The sequence below is a fragment of the Heterodontus francisci genome, chromosome 10 (assembly GCF_036365525.1).
Source record: "Heterodontus francisci isolate sHetFra1 chromosome 10, sHetFra1.hap1, whole genome shotgun sequence".
Classification (NCBI taxonomy): Eukaryota; Metazoa; Chordata; class Chondrichthyes; order Heterodontiformes; family Heterodontidae; genus Heterodontus; species Heterodontus francisci.
In genome coordinates this window covers 28,465,846-28,483,982 of record NC_090380.1, presented here as the reverse complement: position 1 = coordinate 28,483,982, position 18,137 = coordinate 28,465,846, and the positions used below count along the sequence as shown (strand labels likewise).

At 44.3% G+C, this 18,137-nt stretch overlaps 2 protein-coding genes across 3 annotated transcripts in view; one reads left to right on the top strand and one right to left on the bottom strand.

Annotated features, from left to right (window-relative positions):
• Positions 1 to 10,236, bottom strand: part of wdfy2 (WD repeat and FYVE domain containing 2) — a 57,535-nt gene extending 47,299 nt beyond the window's left edge. Inside the window, exons 1-2 of one of the 2 annotated variants that reach the window (XM_068040339.1) lie at positions 10,036 to 10,106; positions 7,989 to 8,143 (exon numbers count right to left, since the gene is read on the bottom strand). Coding sequence is in view for 1 of the 2 variants with exons in the window: in XM_068040338.1 (XP_067896439.1) it covers positions 10,036 to 10,172 (137 nt within the window). In the remaining variant the exon portion in view is untranslated. Of the gene's footprint in view, positions 1 to 7,988; positions 8,144 to 10,035 lie in introns of both variants that reach the window. The other variant, XM_068040338.1, reaches the window with a different exon arrangement.
• LOC137374367 (integrator complex subunit 6-like) overlaps positions 10,025 to 18,137 on the top strand; it is a 134,997-nt gene continuing 126,884 nt past the window's right edge. The window contains exon 1 of the mRNA XM_068040336.1: positions 10,025 to 10,391. The gene's annotated coding sequence lies outside the window, so the exon portion shown is untranslated. The remainder of the gene's footprint in view (positions 10,392 to 18,137) is intronic.

The following is an 18,137-nucleotide window of genomic DNA, read 5'->3' as shown; positions in this document are numbered from 1 at the left end:
TTATAAGTTTCTATGAGATCCCCTCTCATTCTTGTAAACTCTGGTGAATATAGGCTTAGTTAACCCAATCTCTACTCATACGTCAATCGTGCCATCCCAGGAATCAGCCTAGTAAATCTTATTTGCACTCCCTCCATGGCAAGAACATCCTTCCTCAGATAAGGAGACCAAAACTGCACACAATACTCCAGATGTGGTCTCACCAAGGCCCTGTATAATAGCAGTAAGACATCCTTGTTCCTGTACTCAAATCCTCTTGCAATGAAGGCCAACATACCATTCGCCTTCCGATCTGCTTGCTGCACCTGAATGCTTGCTTTCAGTGACTAGTGTACAAGGACACCCAGATCTTGTTGCACCTCCCCCTTTCCCAATTTATCACCATTCAGATAATAATCTGCCTTTCTGTTTTTACAACCAAAGTGGATAACTTCACATTCATCCACGTTATACCGCATCTGCCATGTATTTGCCCACTCACTCAACTTGTCCAAATCACATTGGAGCCTCTTTGCACCCTCCTCACAGCTTACATTCTCGCTCTCCTCCCGCACCCCCCCCCCCCCCCCCCCCAGCTTTGTGTCGTCTGCAAACTTGAAAATGTACCATTTAGTTCCCTCACCCAAGTCATTAATCGTGGCTAGCTGGGGCCAAGCACTGATCCCTGCGGTACCCCGCTAGTCGCTGCCTGCCACCCAGAAAAAGACCAGTTTATTCCGACTCTCTGTTTCCTGTTTGTCAACCAATTCTCAATCCATGCCAGTATATTACCCCCAATCCCATGTGCTTTTTTTGTACATTAACCTCTTATGTGGAACCTTATCAAAAGCCTTCTGAAAATCCAAATACACCACATCCACTGGTTCTCCCTTATCTATTCTACTAGTTACATTCTCAAAGAAACTCCAGTAGATTTGTTAAGCATGATTTTCCTTTCGTAAACCCATGCGGACTTTGACCAATTGCATTTATGCTTTCCAGGTGTTCTGCTATCACATCCTTTATAACAGATTGTAGCATTTTCCCCACTACTGATGTAAAGCTAACTGGTTTGTAATTCCCTGCTTTTTCTCTCCCTCCTTTTTTAAATAGTGGGGTTACATTTGTCACCCTCCAACCTGTAGGAACTGCTCCAGAGTCTACAGGATTTTGGAAGATGACCACCAATGCATCCAATATTTCCAGGGCCACTTCCTTTAATACTCTGGGATGTAGATTATCAGGCCCTAGGGATCTGTCAGCCTTTAGTCCCAATAATTTCCCCAGCACTTTTTTTTTTACAAATACTGATTTCCTTCAGTTCCTCCCTCTCATTAGACCCTTGGTTTCCTAACATTTCTGGGAGGTTATTTGTGTCCTCCTTTGTGAAGACAGAACCAAAGTATGTGTTTAATTGTTCTGTCATTTCTTTGTTCCCCATTATAGTTTCCCCAGTTTCTGACTGTAAGGGACCTACATTTGTCTTCAGTGATCTTTCTCCCTTCACATATTTATAAAAGCTTTTACAGTCAGCTTATGTTCCCCGCAAGTTTACTCTCCTACTCTATTTCCCCCCGCTTAATCAACCTCTTTGTCTTCCTTTGCTGAATTCTAAACTGCTCCCAATCCTCAGACTTGCTGCTTTTTCTGGCAACTTTATATGCCTCATCTTTGGATTTAATACTATCCCTAATTTCAAGATGGGCCAAATGATGTCCTGTGTTGTATGATTCTTTAAATGCAGTCACCCCTTTCCCTTGCAATGGATTAGAAATAAGCATTTCAGCTGCCTCTGGAACTTTTTATACAAAAAGCAGTAAAAGTATAAATGTGTATGATGTCACAATGAGATAAGCTAAAGGATAGTTCCACCATCTAAAAATACTCCAGTGCAAGGAATCAATACAAGCCAAAGAAACGCAGATACATAAAGCAGAATATCTGTAAATGGACACAAGTTAAGAGCAGGCAGCACAGAGAATAGCATTTACATAAATCAAGACCCAAACTGCTTGGTTGTCTCTTAGTGATTTTAAAGGGAACTATTTCTTGGATTTTTAGCATTGCTGCAGATTTATTTGATCTGCCAATGGAATGGTGCTCCTGTTATCTCACTGTAAGATTGAGTCTTTGGCTCAGTGGTAGCATTCCAGTCTGAGTCAGAAGGTGCAAAATTCAAATGCCACTCGAGACAGTCCCAATGAGTGGAGATTAGAGGTCCAGCTGTGAATTCTGGGTTGACATGCAGCAGTAAGCTCATGTCTGGTAGGTGTGGGTGCCCGCACCCGCAAATTCATTGCATGATTTGTGGGAGCCCATTAAACCATCCCGCCATAGGGGACTCACTATGCCATCAGCTGACATAAAGATGGTTACTCCCATGGGAGCAGCCTTCCTGTCATGGCCTGTGAATCCTCCCACTATTTCATACTCTTCCTTTACAGAAAGAGTGAGAAGACATGAAAACCACCACCATTTGGAAGGTGGGTAGGTTTAGTTCACTGCCTTATTGTGAGATGCCACTTATTTGCTAATGTCCCTGGGAATCAAGGCTCAGCTTGGCATAACCCAGCAAAAACGCAAATGAGCATTTTCATTGATTTATTTTTTCAGACTTTGGGTTCCTGACCAGAGAAGTTCTGCTTTCGCGCCTTGGATCGAGTTTCTGGCTCAGGAAACCAGCCAAAGTTAAATTGCCAGAAACTTTTCATGAATATCTCATTTTAAGAAAGGATAAATGTGGGTCTTATGTACACATACTGGGAATTCAAGTCAGAAGAAAGATACTGCATTTAGTGTCTTATCACATTCACAGATGTCCCTAAAGTGCTTTTCATGCAATTGATTACTTTTGAAGTTATTATCTAGGGAAATGCACAGCCAATTTGAGCACAGCAAGGTCCCACAAACAGAAAAATTAACAAATGGTTTTGTTGCATCGGTTGAGGGAAGAGTGTTGTCTAGGACATTAGGAGAACTCCCTGCTCTGCTTCAGGAGTGAAATCAGGAAGCACTTTCTCACACAAACATGCAGTAGAAATCACAATTCATTCCCCTAAAAGGCTGTGGAAGCTGAAACATTTGGAGCTTTCAAGACAGATGAATAGATTGTTTATCAGGACAGGGTATAAGGTATATGGAGCAAAAGCAGGTAAATAGAGTTGAATATAGGTCAGCCATGATCTAAATGAATGGCGGAACAAGCTTGAGGGGCTGAATGGCCTCCTACTTTCAGATGCTCGAATAGTGCCAATTGGATCTTTTCTGTCTACCTGAGCAGAAAGATGGGGCCTCAGCATTGTTACTGTCTAATAAGTTGTTAATGGATGTTTAAAAACTAGTAGTTGAAGGTAATAGGGTGAACAGGTGTTGGGTGTTGTTAGGAGTGGAGAAGTAAGCTCTATGGTAAGCAATAAACAAACAGTCCTCATCAAAGTATCCTAGTCTCAGTGTTTTCTTTACAAACAGGCTTGGAAGTTTCGCTAACACTGGTAGCAGAGGATGGTTGCCTGAAAGTGAAGATTGGAGACAACGATTTGTTTTCAATCAGGAGATTACAACTGGAGGGTTTTTTTTGAAGAAAGATGACTGAAACCAGGTGTAAGGTGTCAGGATATGATTCTGCACCGCTGTTTTGTGAAGCCGAACCTTATGATCAATGGAAGAGTGAAGCTGATCTACTAAAAACAAGCAAGGAATAGCCCTTGCACTTCCTGTTAGAAGCAAGATCAGGGACAAAGTGTTCTCAGAGCTAGAGGCTCATCATTTGGACAATGAAGAAGGTTTGGATAAAAGTTATATGAAAGATGAGTTATCGAGTGCCCATGAGGCGTGGTCGGACTTTGATAAATTTTGAAAAATGGATGGTTGTTCCATAGAAGAATAGATCATCGTGTTTAACTGACCGTTCAAATTGTTGGATTGTGCTAGGATATCGAACATGGATAGGCTCCTGGTAATAACCCGAGTTAGATTCAAAGAAAGAGATACGCTTTTTGATCAGATGTCTGACGCCCTGAAAAATCTTTTGCGAAAACATTCCTTTCCGGCTGCTTTCATGGCGCAAATGGGCTCTTCAGCGGTGACACCAAAGGTGGTGAATACAATGCTAGCTGTATTTCGAAGCTGTTCAAATATGGGGCCCAAACGTCAGTGCGAAAGGAGAATCACAAACAAAACAAATGAGGATAGAGACACTACAGGCAGCTATAACAGATGGCAGGAATTAGGCAATTATGGCAGAAAGATGAACCCCAGGAATAACCAAGGGGTGGTCAACAGATGCTTCCTATGTGACCCAAAGTAGTATTATGCGTTGCATTGTCCAAAAAGGAACAACAGGGTCATTGAAATGACACATGACGTGGAAGGTTCGGAAGGCGAAAATGACGCTACTGATCAATCAGAAGGAATTGTATTGGTCATGAAAAGCTTCAGTCCGGTAATGAGTGTCCTAGTCGCAGATTCATTCAATTGCGCAGTACTAGACAGTGAGTGTACGTCCATGCTATGTGGAGTGGACTGGTTAAGGTGTTACATGGATTCTTTAAGTAAAGAAGACCGAGGTAAGGTCAAAGAACACGACAGTTCTACCTGTTTTAGGTTTGGGGATGATAACACCATGTAAAATAGCAGGGGCAAACCACTTTATCAGTGCAGATGTAGTATTCAGTGAAATACCTTTGTCGTTAAATAAACCGTCTATCAAAAAGGCTCAGATGAAATTGGATATGGAATATGATAAGGCGATTGTCTTTGGGAAATCTGTAGCTTTGCAGTTTACAAAGTCGGGACATTATTGTATTCCTTTAGCGAGACCCAACATCTCTCTAAGCGGGATGTTAGAGGCATTAATGGCATCCGGGGTTATGGATTTAAAGGAGAAAGGGCAAATTATTTCAAAACTACATCGACAATTTACACTTCCATCTCGTCAAAGGTTGAAGATTCTGTTAAAAGATGCAAGGGTAATAGATTATGATTACGCTAAATTTCTCGAGGATATCAGTGAAAAATGTGATATCTGTAAAAAAAAAAAATACACGACGCCATCGTGACCCGTAGTGAGTCTCCCAGTAGCAAGGACTTTAATGAAACCGTAGCGATGGACTTGAAGGTACAGGATAAAGACAAAACCATTTTTCTGCTATACTTTTTAGACATAGTGACTAGATTCAGTCTGTCAACAGTAATTTATAGTAAAGATAAAAAAGTAATAGAGGACAAGTTAATGGAAAGGTGGATAGGAAGGGGACTGGGAGCACCGGCTTCTAACTGACAATGGAGAATTTGCCAATGATAAGTTCAGGAGCATGTGCAAAAATATGAATATTGTAGCAATGCACACAGCAGCAGAAAGTCCTTATAGTAATGGAATTTGAGAGAGAAATCATGCCGTGATTGACGAAATGCACTGAAAAATTTTAGCTGACCATCCAAACTGTAAATTGACGACTGCTCTGGGTGGGCAGTACATGTGAAAAACACGCTTCAAATGGTGGGGGGCTACAGCCCTCATCAATTAATTTATGGCAGGAATCCAAAAATACCTTTGGTAATGTGGGATCATCCTCCGGTTTTAAAGGGGACTACAATTAGTTCAATTTTTGTGGAACACTTGAATGCCATGCATGCAGGGAGAAGAGCATTTATTACGGTGTAGGTTTCAGAAAAACTCAGGACAGCTTTGAGGTATCGGATCAGACCAACAGAAAAGAATTTTAATACCAGGGGCATGGTGTATTACAAAAGAGAAGGGCAGAAAGAATGGATAGATGATAGATGGTAGTTTTGCAACATGGCAACCAAACCGTTAGAGTACATTCCTCGCGGCTTATTGGGACTGATTATACATTAACAGAATCTGAACAAATGATGGACACTGATGATGCAGCATGTACTTCGCATGCACATATGTCTGACCTTTACAAGCAACAGACTATGGCAGATAATGGGCTGACTGAGAGTGGGCCAAGTGATCGTGAAGATCCAGATAAGGCCATTTATCCCAAAGGGCAACTACCGGAAATTGGGACTAGAGTGACATATATGCCAGAAGGGACTAGTGAATGGAGGGAAGCCACCATTATAGCAAGGGCAGGAAAAGCCACAGTGAAATACAAACAGTGGCTGAATGTGAAAGACAAGGGACAGGATATCAGATCTATAGATTGGCAGAAGGAAGTGAAAATGTGGAAGGCTAGAAAACGTAGTGTAAGTTCAGTCAGTGGGCCTGAAGATGATCATAGTCCAAGGAAAGGGTCACAAACTTGTGAAAAGAAGCCTGGTCGTAGGAGGGACAGGTTGAGTAGTAGTAGTCCAGAAAGGGATAGGAAATCTAGTAGGGGACCTGGTTTCACAACAGCAAAGACCAGAGTGTAGGCGAGGAGTGCCACAAGAAGTAGGAGACCTTGTGATAGAGAAGCTTTAGTGGCTACGTTAGATGGTAATATAAAAGCAAAATACTGCAGATGCTGGAAATCTGAAATAAAAACGAAAAATGCTGAAAATACTGAAAATACTCAGCAGGTCTGGCACCATCTGTGGAGAGAGAAGCAGAGTTAACGTTTCAGGTCAGTGATCCTTCATCAGAACTGATGCTCAGGGTTCTGAGTATTTCCAGCATTTTTTGTTTTTATTTATGTTAGATAGTAAGTTGGTAAAGGATGCAAAATAAAAAGAGCTTGACAGTTGGAGAGAGTTTAGCATATACACAGAGGTGCCAGATCGAGGACAACCAGCATTGTCCCATCGATGGATCTGTACAGAGAAAGTACTTCCTGGTAGTCCATACAAAGCTAAGGCCAGACTTGTAATTCAGGGATTTGAGGAACAGCTAGGCGACCAAGAAGTTACAATAGACTCAACAGCAGGAAAAGCAAGTTTGATGATATTCCTAGCCCTTTTATCGACACACACATGGGAATTGCAAAGGAAGAAATTTCAAAGGGAAGTAATTGATGCCTCACACGCTAATCTTCCCAATAATTATTCGATCGCAGCAGGGTTTTCATTTCTTTTGGGTCACCCAATGCTGGAACTTGAGTGTACATTTGTCTAAACTCAATTTCTTCAATGTTTTATTGCTTTCAGCACTTCCCCAACAGTAGCATGTTTCAGCACGGTGCTCAAGTCGAATACATCATAGTCTAGCTTGATGGGGAGAAATGATAAATGCTGTCTATTTGCCTGGGAATCGAAGAAAATAAAGAGGATAGTTAAAAGTACCTTAGCTGCTGAGACACTTGCACTGACAGAAGCGATAGATATGGGTATGTATTTATCAAGTATTTTAAAGGAACTCATATTTAAGGGGCAATCGGAGAAAAACTTTCCTATAGAATGCTATATAGATAACCATTCTCTCTGGGACAATGTCCATTTGACAAAAAGTGTCACAGAAAAGAGGTTGAGGATTGATCTAGCGAGTGTGAAAGAAATGTTGGAAAGAAAAGAAATTTCCAAAATAAAATGGGTCGAAGCAAGGCATCGGTTGTCGGATTGTTTCACAAAAAGAGAGATGCTTGTTCAAAAAAAGAGGGATGTCTAGTGTTATGATGTGTTAGGAAAATGTGGATTTTTTTAAATGTTAAGATTGCTTTGTAATTCTTTAAACAAGTTTTTTTTTGTTTTAAAAAAGGTTTAATATACATTATGTTAATGGCTGGTGCTGTTGAAGATCGATGGTATAATGTAAGATAAAGAAAAATGTATTATTTTCTCTTCTTTTTCATTTTATATATGTATTTAATTTAAAGAAAAGAGGGGGATTTATTAGTGTCTAATAATTGTGTTAATGATTAAATACCTAATAGTTGAAGGTTAACAGGGTGAATAGGTGCTGGGTGTTAGGAGTGGAGAAGTAAGCTCTGTGGCAAGCAATGAACAGTCTCAGCGCCTTCTTCATAAACAGACTTGGAAGTTTCTCTCATAAGCATTAACATCTCACCCCAGATCTTCCAAATCAGTGCTAGCAATTAACGTCCAACTGAAAATTAGCTGAAACTTGCCTGCAGATTCAGTATGAAAGGATGCTCAATAATTTGCCCATTTCCATTGTGGCATATGATCAAGAAGCTTGACCCATAATTCAGGATGTATGTAATACAATCCCAGGGGAAAACCAAATCACTCCAGCTAAGGTAGCAAAGAGTAAGACCACAACCTGTTGGATTGAGAACAGAAAGTGTCGGAAATACCGGAATTAGGCTCAGAGGTCTGTCTTTTTTTTCAGAAAAAACAATGCTTTTAAGAATGCGTGAAGACAACACCACAACATTTATAAAAGTAGTATCCAGCCACCATTTTAACTGTTAAGGTTTTGGAAGTGATGTGATTTTTCTAAGTCACGAGTGGAAGACACATTTCGCAGAAGTATCAACAACTTCCTTCCACTTGGCTACCCTCTTCTGAAAACCCAACATAAGCTGGAAACAGGTGGTGACAGATAAATTTTCAGCTTCTCTTGAAAATACTTCATCTTTAGTGCTTCACTTCTTATCAACTGATGACTTAGTTACATGGTAACTTCACTATGTATAAATCTACATTTAGCTAAATCTATTAGTCTACACAGTATCTTTAAACTATTACTTCTCTTTATTTAGTGCTATTGTTAATAGAATTTTTTTTCTGTCCTCCCTTGTGTTTATCCCATTCTGCTCTGAACCCCTTCTTCTCAATCCTTCGCTGATCTCTCTCCTTAGTCCCTACTCTTACTGACCTCTCATTTCCATCCCTCCACTGAACTCTCACTTTTTCCCCATCCCCAATTCTCACATCTTCCCCTTTTCCTATTCTATGGTCCCATGGCTGCCCCGGGGGCCTCACATCTTTTCTCTCCCTTACAACCCTTCTTCTCTCTTCTCCAATTCTCAATTCCTCATGTCTGCCTCGTCTCCTTACCCTCTCCTTTCCTCTTTCCTGTCCACTGCTTCCAGCAGACATTGCTGCTCTTGCCCTCCTCTCATGTCCCACTCTTCAACCTCTTAACTAATCACGTTCTTTCACTGTCCCTCACCTCCCCCCACCCTTGTCCTACTCTTCGCCCCGATCCACTTGTCTTCCCTCCACCCACTCCATGAATGTCTCCCTTCCTATGACCTCATCATCCCAGTCTCATCATTCTGACCTGTCCCTCTCCTCAACCCCACACCCTCTTTGCCCCCTCATTTCCCTCTCTGTCCATTCTCCTCTCTGCCATCCCACACCCCCTCTCACCGTCCAAGTCCCCCATCATCCCCCTTGCGCCATGCCGCCCAAGTCCCCCTCTCCTCGTCCTGTGCTACCCCAGTCCCTCTTTCGCCTCCCTTACGCCATGCCACTCAGGTCCCCCTTGCCTCCCCCTCCCGCCCAAGTCCCACTTCCCGTCTCCCTCTACTCCCCATCTCATCATGCTGCTCTCGTTCCCCCTCTGTCCCATCAACCTCTTCAACTCTCCCTACCTCAACTCCCACCTTGGTCCTGCCTCGTCCCTCTCTCCTCCTTCCCACCACCCCTCTCAAACATCCCCTTCCCCCACTACCATCCAGCCCGTCTCCCTCTTCTCCTGCCCACCCACCATCCCACTCCCAACTCCTCTCTTGCCCCCGCCATCCCCCTCTCCTCCCCACTGCCGTGCAGTCCCCATCTCCTCCCCACCACCGATCCACCTCCCTCCCTGCCATCTCCTCCCCCAGCATCCCGTACCCCCCTCTACATGGTCCTCCACCCCACCCCATCTCCTTCCCCCCACCAACCCACCTCACCATCTCCTCTGCCCCGCTGTTGCCCCCCTCCTCTCCCATCCCATTCCCCCACTACTCACAACTCCGTCCTACCCCCACATCCCGTTCCCATCCCCGCCCCTCTCGCCCACCCCGTCCTGCTTTCATCTCCTCTCCACCCACTGCTCCTCTCTCGTCCGATCTTCCTTCCTCCCCCCGCTATCCTGCCCCTTCCCCCTCTCCACTCTATCCCTTCCATTCCCCCACTCTTCTCTCCCCTCAGCTCTCCTCTCCAACCCCTTGACCCCTACTTCTCCCCCCGCCCACCCTCTCCGTCCTTCCTGGCACAGACCTGTCTTCACTGACGCTGATGACTCCATCCTCTTTGGGAATGATAGCCGCCATGTTCACCACATCCTGGGAACCCTCGATCTTGCTGAGCAGAACGGGTCTGCGAGTCAACGCTTTGGGTTTACTCTCCGCAGCCATACTGAGGCTCCTGTGCCTGCTCTGAGCGGACCGCCCCGACCCTGCGTCACATCAACTACTGCGCAGCCACCATAGCGCAACTCCGGAAACTATCGCAGCCGTGCAGCTCCGTAATCAGTCCAGCCAGTGCGACAAAGAAATGTTTCCCCCGGAAATAGAGGAACTACAGCCTGGACGAGGAATGTGTTTGTACGCTGTGGACGGCCTATTGGGAATAAAGTAATTTATGGTCGTTTAAAATGTTACCTATTTTGATGTCATTGTCGCTTAAATAAAACTTCACAAATGTAATTGGATTTACTGCTTGTATCAGTTTTGCTGGTTATAACCTGGTTTAACTAACTTGCTGGAGTTTTTTTGGAAGGGGTAACAGAGAGGGTTGATGAGGGCAATGCTGTTGATGTGGTGTACATGGACTTTCAGAAGGCGTTTGATACAAGGCCGCACAACAGACTTGTGAGCAAAGTTATAGCTCATGGAATAAAAGGGACAGTAGCAACGAGGATATGGAATTCGCTGAGTGACAAAGAGTAGTGGTTAGTGGATGTTTTTCGGGTTGGAGGAAGGTTTGTAGTGGAGTTCCCCAGGGGTTAGTGTTGGGACCTTTGCTCTTCCTAATATATATTAATGATCTAAACCTTTGTGTACTGGGGACAATTTCAAAGTTTGCAGATGATACGGAACTTGGAAGCGTTGTGAACTGTGAGGAGGATAGTGTAGAACTGCAAAAGGACATTGACAAGTTGGTGGAATGGGCAGACAGGTGGCAGATGAAGTTCAATGCAGAGAAATGTGAAGTGATTCATTTTGGTAGGAATAGCATAGAAAGAAAATATAAAATAAAGGGTACAACTCTAAAGGGGGTACAGGAGCAGAGGGACCTGGGTGTATATGTACATAAGTCATTGAAGGTGGCAGGACGGGATGAGAGAGAAACTATTTCCACTCATGAAAGGATTGAGAATGAGATGGCACAGATTTAAAATAATTAGTAAAAGAAGCAAAAGCGACAAGTTAAGGTCTGGAATGCACTGCCGGGAATTGTGGAGGCAGTTTCGACAGAAGCATTCAAAAGGGAATTAGACTGTTGTATGAAAAGGAAGAATGTGCAGGTTATGGGGAGAAGGTGGGGAATGGAACTAAGTGAATTGCTGTTTCAGAGAGCTAGAGTGGGCACGATGGGCCAAATGGCCGCCTCTGACGCTGTAACAATTCTGTGATTCTGTGATAAATATCCTGCATTTCTCCCCTCATTAAGGCAATTACAATATACAAAAGCAAATACTGCAGATGCTGGAAATCTGAAACAAAAATAGAAAATGCTAGGGCAGTTGCATACTCCTCTTGCAGGATGTGGGAGTTAAGGGTCACCACTTGTGTCCCTGCTGACTTCACCTGCGAGAAGTGCACCCAACTCCAGCTCCTCACTGACTGCGTTAGGGAACTGGAGCTGGATGAACTTCGGATCATTCGGGAGGCTGAGGGGGTGACAGAGAGCAGTTATAGGGAAGTAGTGACACCTAAGTTACAGGATAAAGGTAGCTGGGTGACCGTCAGGGGAGGGAAAGGGAATAGGCGCACAGTGCAGGGATCCCCTGTGGCCGTTCCCCTCAATAATAAGTATACCGTTTTGGGTGCTGTTGGGGGGGACGACCTACCAGGGGAAAGCCACAGCGGCCAGGTCTCTGGCACTGAGCCTTGCTCTGTGGCTCAGAAGGGAAGGGGGGAAGAATAGGAGAGCGATAGTGATAGGAAATTCAATGTTTAGAGGAACAGACGGGAGATTCTGTGGTCGCGAACGAGACTCCCGGATGGTATGTTGCCTCCCGGGTGCCAGGGTCGGGGATGTCTCGGATCGAGTCTGCAGGATTCTTAAGGGGGAGGGGGAGCAGCCAGAAGTCATGGTACACATCGGTACCAATGACATAGCTAGGAAAAGGGATGAGGACCTGAAAAGCGAATATAGGGAGTTAGGTTGGAAGCTAAAAGGCAGGACGAGCAGAGTAGTAATCTCAGGATTGAAACCGGTGCCACGTGCTAGTGAGGCTAGAAACAGAGAGCGAGTGCAGCTGAACACGTGGCTACAGAGCTGGTGTAGGAGGGAGGGCTTCAGATATGTGGATCATTGGGATACCTTCTGGGGAAGGTGGGACCTGTACAAGAAGGACGGGTTGCATCTGAACTGGAGGGGCACCAATATCCTGGGTAGGAGGTTTGGGAGAGCTCTTCGGGAGGGTTTAAACTAGTTTGGCAGGGGGATGGGAACCAGAGCTACGGATCAGTGGATGAGGTAGCTGTTGAACAGGCAGATACAGAGTGCAGAGAGTCTGTGAGGAAGGTTAGACAGTTGACAGGGCAAAGTTGCAGCCAGTATGATGGGTTGAAGTGTGTCTATTTTAACGCAAGAAGTGTCAGGAATAAGGGTGATGCACTTAGAGCATGGATCAGTACTTGGAGCTACGATGTTGTGGCCATTACGGAGACTTGGATATCACGGGCAGGAATGGATGTTGGATGTTCCGGGGTTTAGATGTTTCAAAAGGAATAGGGAGGGAGGTAAAAGAGGTGGGGGAGTGGCATTGCTAATCAGGGATAGTATCACAGCTGCAGAAAGGGAGGTCGTCGAGGAGGGTTTGTCTACTGAGTCATTATGGGTGGAAGTCAGAAACAGGAAAGGAGCAGTCACTTTATTGGGAGTTTTCTATAGACCCCCCAATAGCAACAGAGACACGGAGGAACAGATTGGGAGGCAGATTTTGGAAAGGTGCAGAAGTAACAGGGTTGTTGTCATGGGTGACTTCAACTTCCCTAATATTGATTGGAACCTCCTTAGTGCAAATAGTTTGGATGGAGCAGATTTTGTCAGGTGTCCAGGAAGGTTTCCTGACTCAATATGTAGATAGGCTGACTAGAGGGGAGGCTATGTTGGATTTGGTGCTTGGCAACGAACCAGGCCAGGTGGCAGATCTCTCGGTGGGAGAGCATTTCGGTGATAATGATCACAACTCCCTGACCTTTACTATAGTCATGGAGAGGGATAGGAGCAGACGGGATGGGAAAATATTTAATTGGGGGAGGGGGAATTACAATGCTATTAGGCAGGAACTGGGGAGCTTAAATTGGGAACAGATGTTCTCAGGGAAATGCATGACAGAAATGTGGAGGTTGTTTAGGGAGCACTTGCTGCGACTGCTGGATAGGTTTGTTCTGATGAGGCAGGGAAGGGATGGAAGGGTGAAGGAACCTTGGATGACAAGAGATGTGGAACAGCTAGTCAAGAGGAAGAAGGAAGCTTACTTAAGGTTGAGGAAGCAAGGATCAGGCAGGGCTCTTGAGGGTTACAAGGTAGCCAGGAAGGAACTGAATAATGGACTTAGGAGAGCTAGAAGGGGACATGATAAAGTCTTGGCGGGTAGGATTAAGGAAAAACCCAAGGCGTTCTACACTTATGTGAGGAACAAGAGGATGGCCAGAGTGAGGGTAGGGCCGATCAGGGATAGTGGAGGGAACTTGTGCCTGGAGTCGGAGGAGGTAGGGGAGGTCCTTAATGAATACTTTGCTTCAGTATTCACTAGTGAGAGGGACCTTGTCGCTTGTGAAGACAGCGTGAAACAGGCTGATATGCTCGAACAGGTTGATGTTAAGAAGGAGGATGTGCTGGAAATTTTGAAAGACATGAGGATCGATAAGTCCCCGGGGCCAGACGGGATATACCCAAGGTTATTACGGGAAGCGAGGGAAGAGATTGCCGCGCCTTTGGCGAAGATCTTTGCGTCCTCACTATCCACTGGAGTAGTACCAGATGATTGGAGGGTGGCAAATGTTATTCCCTTGTTCAAGAAAGGGAATAGGGATAACCCTGGGAATTACAGACCAGTCAGTCTTACGTCGGTGGTGGGCAAATTATTGGAGAGGATTCTGAGAGACAGGATTTATGATTATTTGGAAAAGCATAGTTTGATTAGAGACAGTCAGCATGGCTTTGTGAGGGGCAGGTCATGCCTCACAAACCTTATTGAATTCTTTGAAGATGTGACAAAACACATTGATGAAGGAAGAGCAGTGGACGTGGTGTATATGGATTTTAGCAAGGCATTTGTTAAGGTTCCCCATGGTAGGCTCATTCAGAAAGTAAGGAGGCATGGGATGCAGGGAAATTTGGCTGTCTGGATAAAGAATTGGCTGGCCCATAGAAGACAGAGGGTGGTAGTAGATGGAAGGTATTCAGCCTGGAGCTCGGTGACCAGTGGTGTTCCGCAGGGATCTGTTCTGGGACCTCTGCTCTTTGTGATTTTTATAAATGACTTGGATGAGGAAGTGGAAGGCTGGGTTAATAAGTTTGCCGATGACACAAAGGTTGCTGGAGTTGTGGATAGTGTGGAGGGCTGTTGTAGGTTGCAACGGGACATTGACAGGATGCAGAGCTGCGCTGAGAAGTGGCAGATGGAGTTCAACCTGGAAAAGTGTGAAGTGATTCATTTTGGAAGGTTGAATTTGAATACAGAATACAGGCTTAAAGACAGGATTCTTGGCAGTGTGGAGGAACAGAGGGATCTTGGGGTCCACGTCCATAGATCCCTCAACGTTGCCACCCAAGTTGATAGGGTTGTTAAGAAGGCGTATGGTGTGTTGGCTTTCATTAACAGGGGGATTGAGTTTAAGAGCCGCGAGGTTATGCTGCAGCTCTAAAAAGCCCTGGTTCGACCACACTTGGAATATTGTGTTCAGTTCTGGTCGCCTCATTATAGGAAGGATGTGGAAGCTTTAGAGAGGGTGCAGAGGATATTTACCAGGATGCTGCCTGGACTGGAGGGCATGTCTTATGAAGAAAGGTTGAGGGAGCTAGGGCTTTTCTCATTGGAGCGAAGAAGGATGAGAGGTGACTTGATAGAGGTGTACAAGATGATGAGAGGCATAGGTTAGATTAGATTAGATTAGAGATACAGCACTGAAACAGGCCCTTCGGCCCACCGAGTCTGTGCCGAACATCAACCACCCATTTATACTAATCCTACACTAATCCCATATTCATATTCCTACCAAACATCCCCACCTGTCCCTATATTTCCCTACCACCTACCTATACTAGTGACAATTTATAATGGCCAATTTACCTATCAACCTGCAAGTCTTTTGGCTTGTGGGAGGAAACCGGAGCACCCGGAGAAAACCCACGCAGACACAGGGAGAACTTGCAAACTCCACGCAGGCAGTACCCAGAATCGAACCCGGGTCCCTGGAGCTGTGAGGCTGCAGTGCTAACCACTGCGCCACTGTGTAGAGTGGATAGCCAGAGACTTTTTCCCATGGCGGAAAGGGCTATCACCAGGGGGCATAATTTTAAGGTGATTGGAGGAAGGTTTCGGGGAGATGTCAGGTAGGTTCTTTACACAGAGAGTGGTGGGTGCATGGACTGCGCTGCCAGCGGTGGTAGTAGAAGCAGATACATTAGGGACATTTAAGTGACTCTTGGATAGGTACATGGATGATAGTAGAATGAAGGGTAGGTAGTTAGTTTGATCTTAGAGTAGGTTAAAGGTTCGGCACAACATTGTGGGCCGAAGGGCCTGTACTGTGCTGTACTGTTCTATGTTCTAAATATTCAACAGGTCAGGCAGCATCTAAAACAGAGATAAGTTTCAGGTCGATGATGTTTCATTGGAACAAATATGATGGCAGGAGGGTGTAATTAGGGTGCCTCAATTTTACATTTATAACGGAAGCTGCCAATGTGGGCTGAGGAATTTGTAATGGAAACTATAAAAATAACAACAGAATGTAATGGTTTTAAATGGAGAATTAGTTCCTTTTGTTCACTTGTCCAAATTATCCCTGCTGTCTAACCCCACATCACCTGAAAATCAGATCTGGTCTTTACTCACAGTATGTAATGCTACAAAAGTTTGACAAATAACATATTAAAAATCTTGTCTTTGCATGCACTTTCTATCTACAAAAACTTATGACCTATTGGAAAATTTCTAAATATGCCCACACTAAGTTTATCAACCTTGTTTGCATGTATTCTTGGAATTTCACATGACTCCCTCCTTCAACCACCACGCTGCCACCCTAGCACCATTGTTCACCCAACAAGATCTTTTCATGGTGTTGCACCATTCCACGCCATTTGGATGATTCTTGATTGTCAGTCAAACAGCCTTTTTTCTCATCAATATTTTTTATAAACAAAAGTGTTCAAAGAAAATGTAAAAAAAAAACACTTAAATGCCCCATGTGATTTTTTTCACAGGTTACTTGCAGCAGTTCCCTGGAAAGGAATATTTTATTTAATTCCCAGGGAATGACCAACTTCATTCCGTTGTAACAATTAACGTTAATGAATTGGACTTGGGAATCGGAAGAGCAATTTCTAAATTTGCACATGCTACCAAATTGGGGTGTTGAGTTAAGCCAAAGGAAGATTGCAACAAAATACACGAAGACATTCTTGTCAAGAGGACAATAAACTTACAGAATTGACATGTACTTAGCAAATGAATTTCAATATAATTAAGTGTTAGGTGCTGCACTTTGGTAGGAAGAGTAAGGAGGTCATGTATTACTTGGATAACAAGGAATCGAAATGACGTAGAGGAGCAAAAGAATCTGGGATTACCGATAGAAGAAAACCATTATGTACAGTGACTGAGGCCATAACAAAATCAAGCAAAGCATTGCGGTTCATTGTTAGGAACGTTACGTTAAACTTTTATAGAACCTTGATTAGAGCACACTTGGAGTACTATGCACAATTCTGGTCTCCATACTGTAAGAAAGATATAGAGGTATTGGAGAAGGTGTAAAAAAGATTCACAAGGATGATACCAGAACAAGAGGTTAGAAATACCAGGAAAGATTGAACAAGCTGGGCTGCTTTTCTCCAGAAAAGTGAAGACTGAGGGGTAACCTTTGTTTGTCATGGGTGATTGGCTGGCATAATATTAAAACACTTGTATACAATGCACACTTCCGGTCCAGAAAACCTAATTCCCACTGTCACAATTCTTGGTTACACTTTTATTTCAATATGTTCAGTGTTGAAAGGGTATATCATTTTTTTCAATTCATTCTTGGGATGTGGGCACTGCTGGCAAGGTCAGCATTTGTTGCCCAATCCTAGTTGGCCTTGGGAAGGTGGTGAATGGTCTACTTCTTGAACCACTGCAGTCCATGTGGTGGAAGTGATCCTACAACGCTGTTAGGCTGGGAGTTCTAGGACTTTACAGCAGCGATGAAGGAACAGCAATATATATCCAAGTCAGAATGGTATGTGGCTTAGAGGAGAACTAGGAAGTGAGGTGTTCATGCACCTGTTGCCTCTGTCCTTCTAAGTGGTGGAGGTTGTGGGTTTGGGCATTACTGCTTAAAAAGCCTTGGCGAGCTTGGCAGTTATCCTGAAGATAGTACACACTCCAGCCACACCAGGCTGGTTTTGGAGGGAGTAAATGTTTAAGCTGGTGGGCAGGATGCCAGTCAAATAGACCACTTTGTCCTGGACAGGATGATAGGATATTATGGCAATACAATATAGTTGCAGGCTGTGACCACTGAGTAGTGCTGTTGCATTCTTCACAACTCTTCCAAGCTCAGGTCCCGAAATCCCTGGCGTGTAACCATAACTAGTAAACATCATTTCAAAACTTGTTTAATTTTGCGAGTATTTTTCTTAAAATAGTTTTGTTAATTCCCACTCTGCTTCTTTCAAAAGTCCCTCAGGAAAAATGCCACAAAGATCACTGAGCTTCTCTTCTGCTTCTCCTCACGGCTGGCTGCTGCCCAAATGCTTCTCAAAGAGAGCTCCAAATCAGGCCTACTCAACTCTCTGGGTTGGCATCCAACAGAATATTTGTGCCTGGTGGGTGTGGATGGCCCACCCCCAAATTTATCACATGGGTTGTGAGAGACCACAAAACCCCCCTTCTGTATATGACAAACCACCCTACCTACTGGTATAAAGATGGT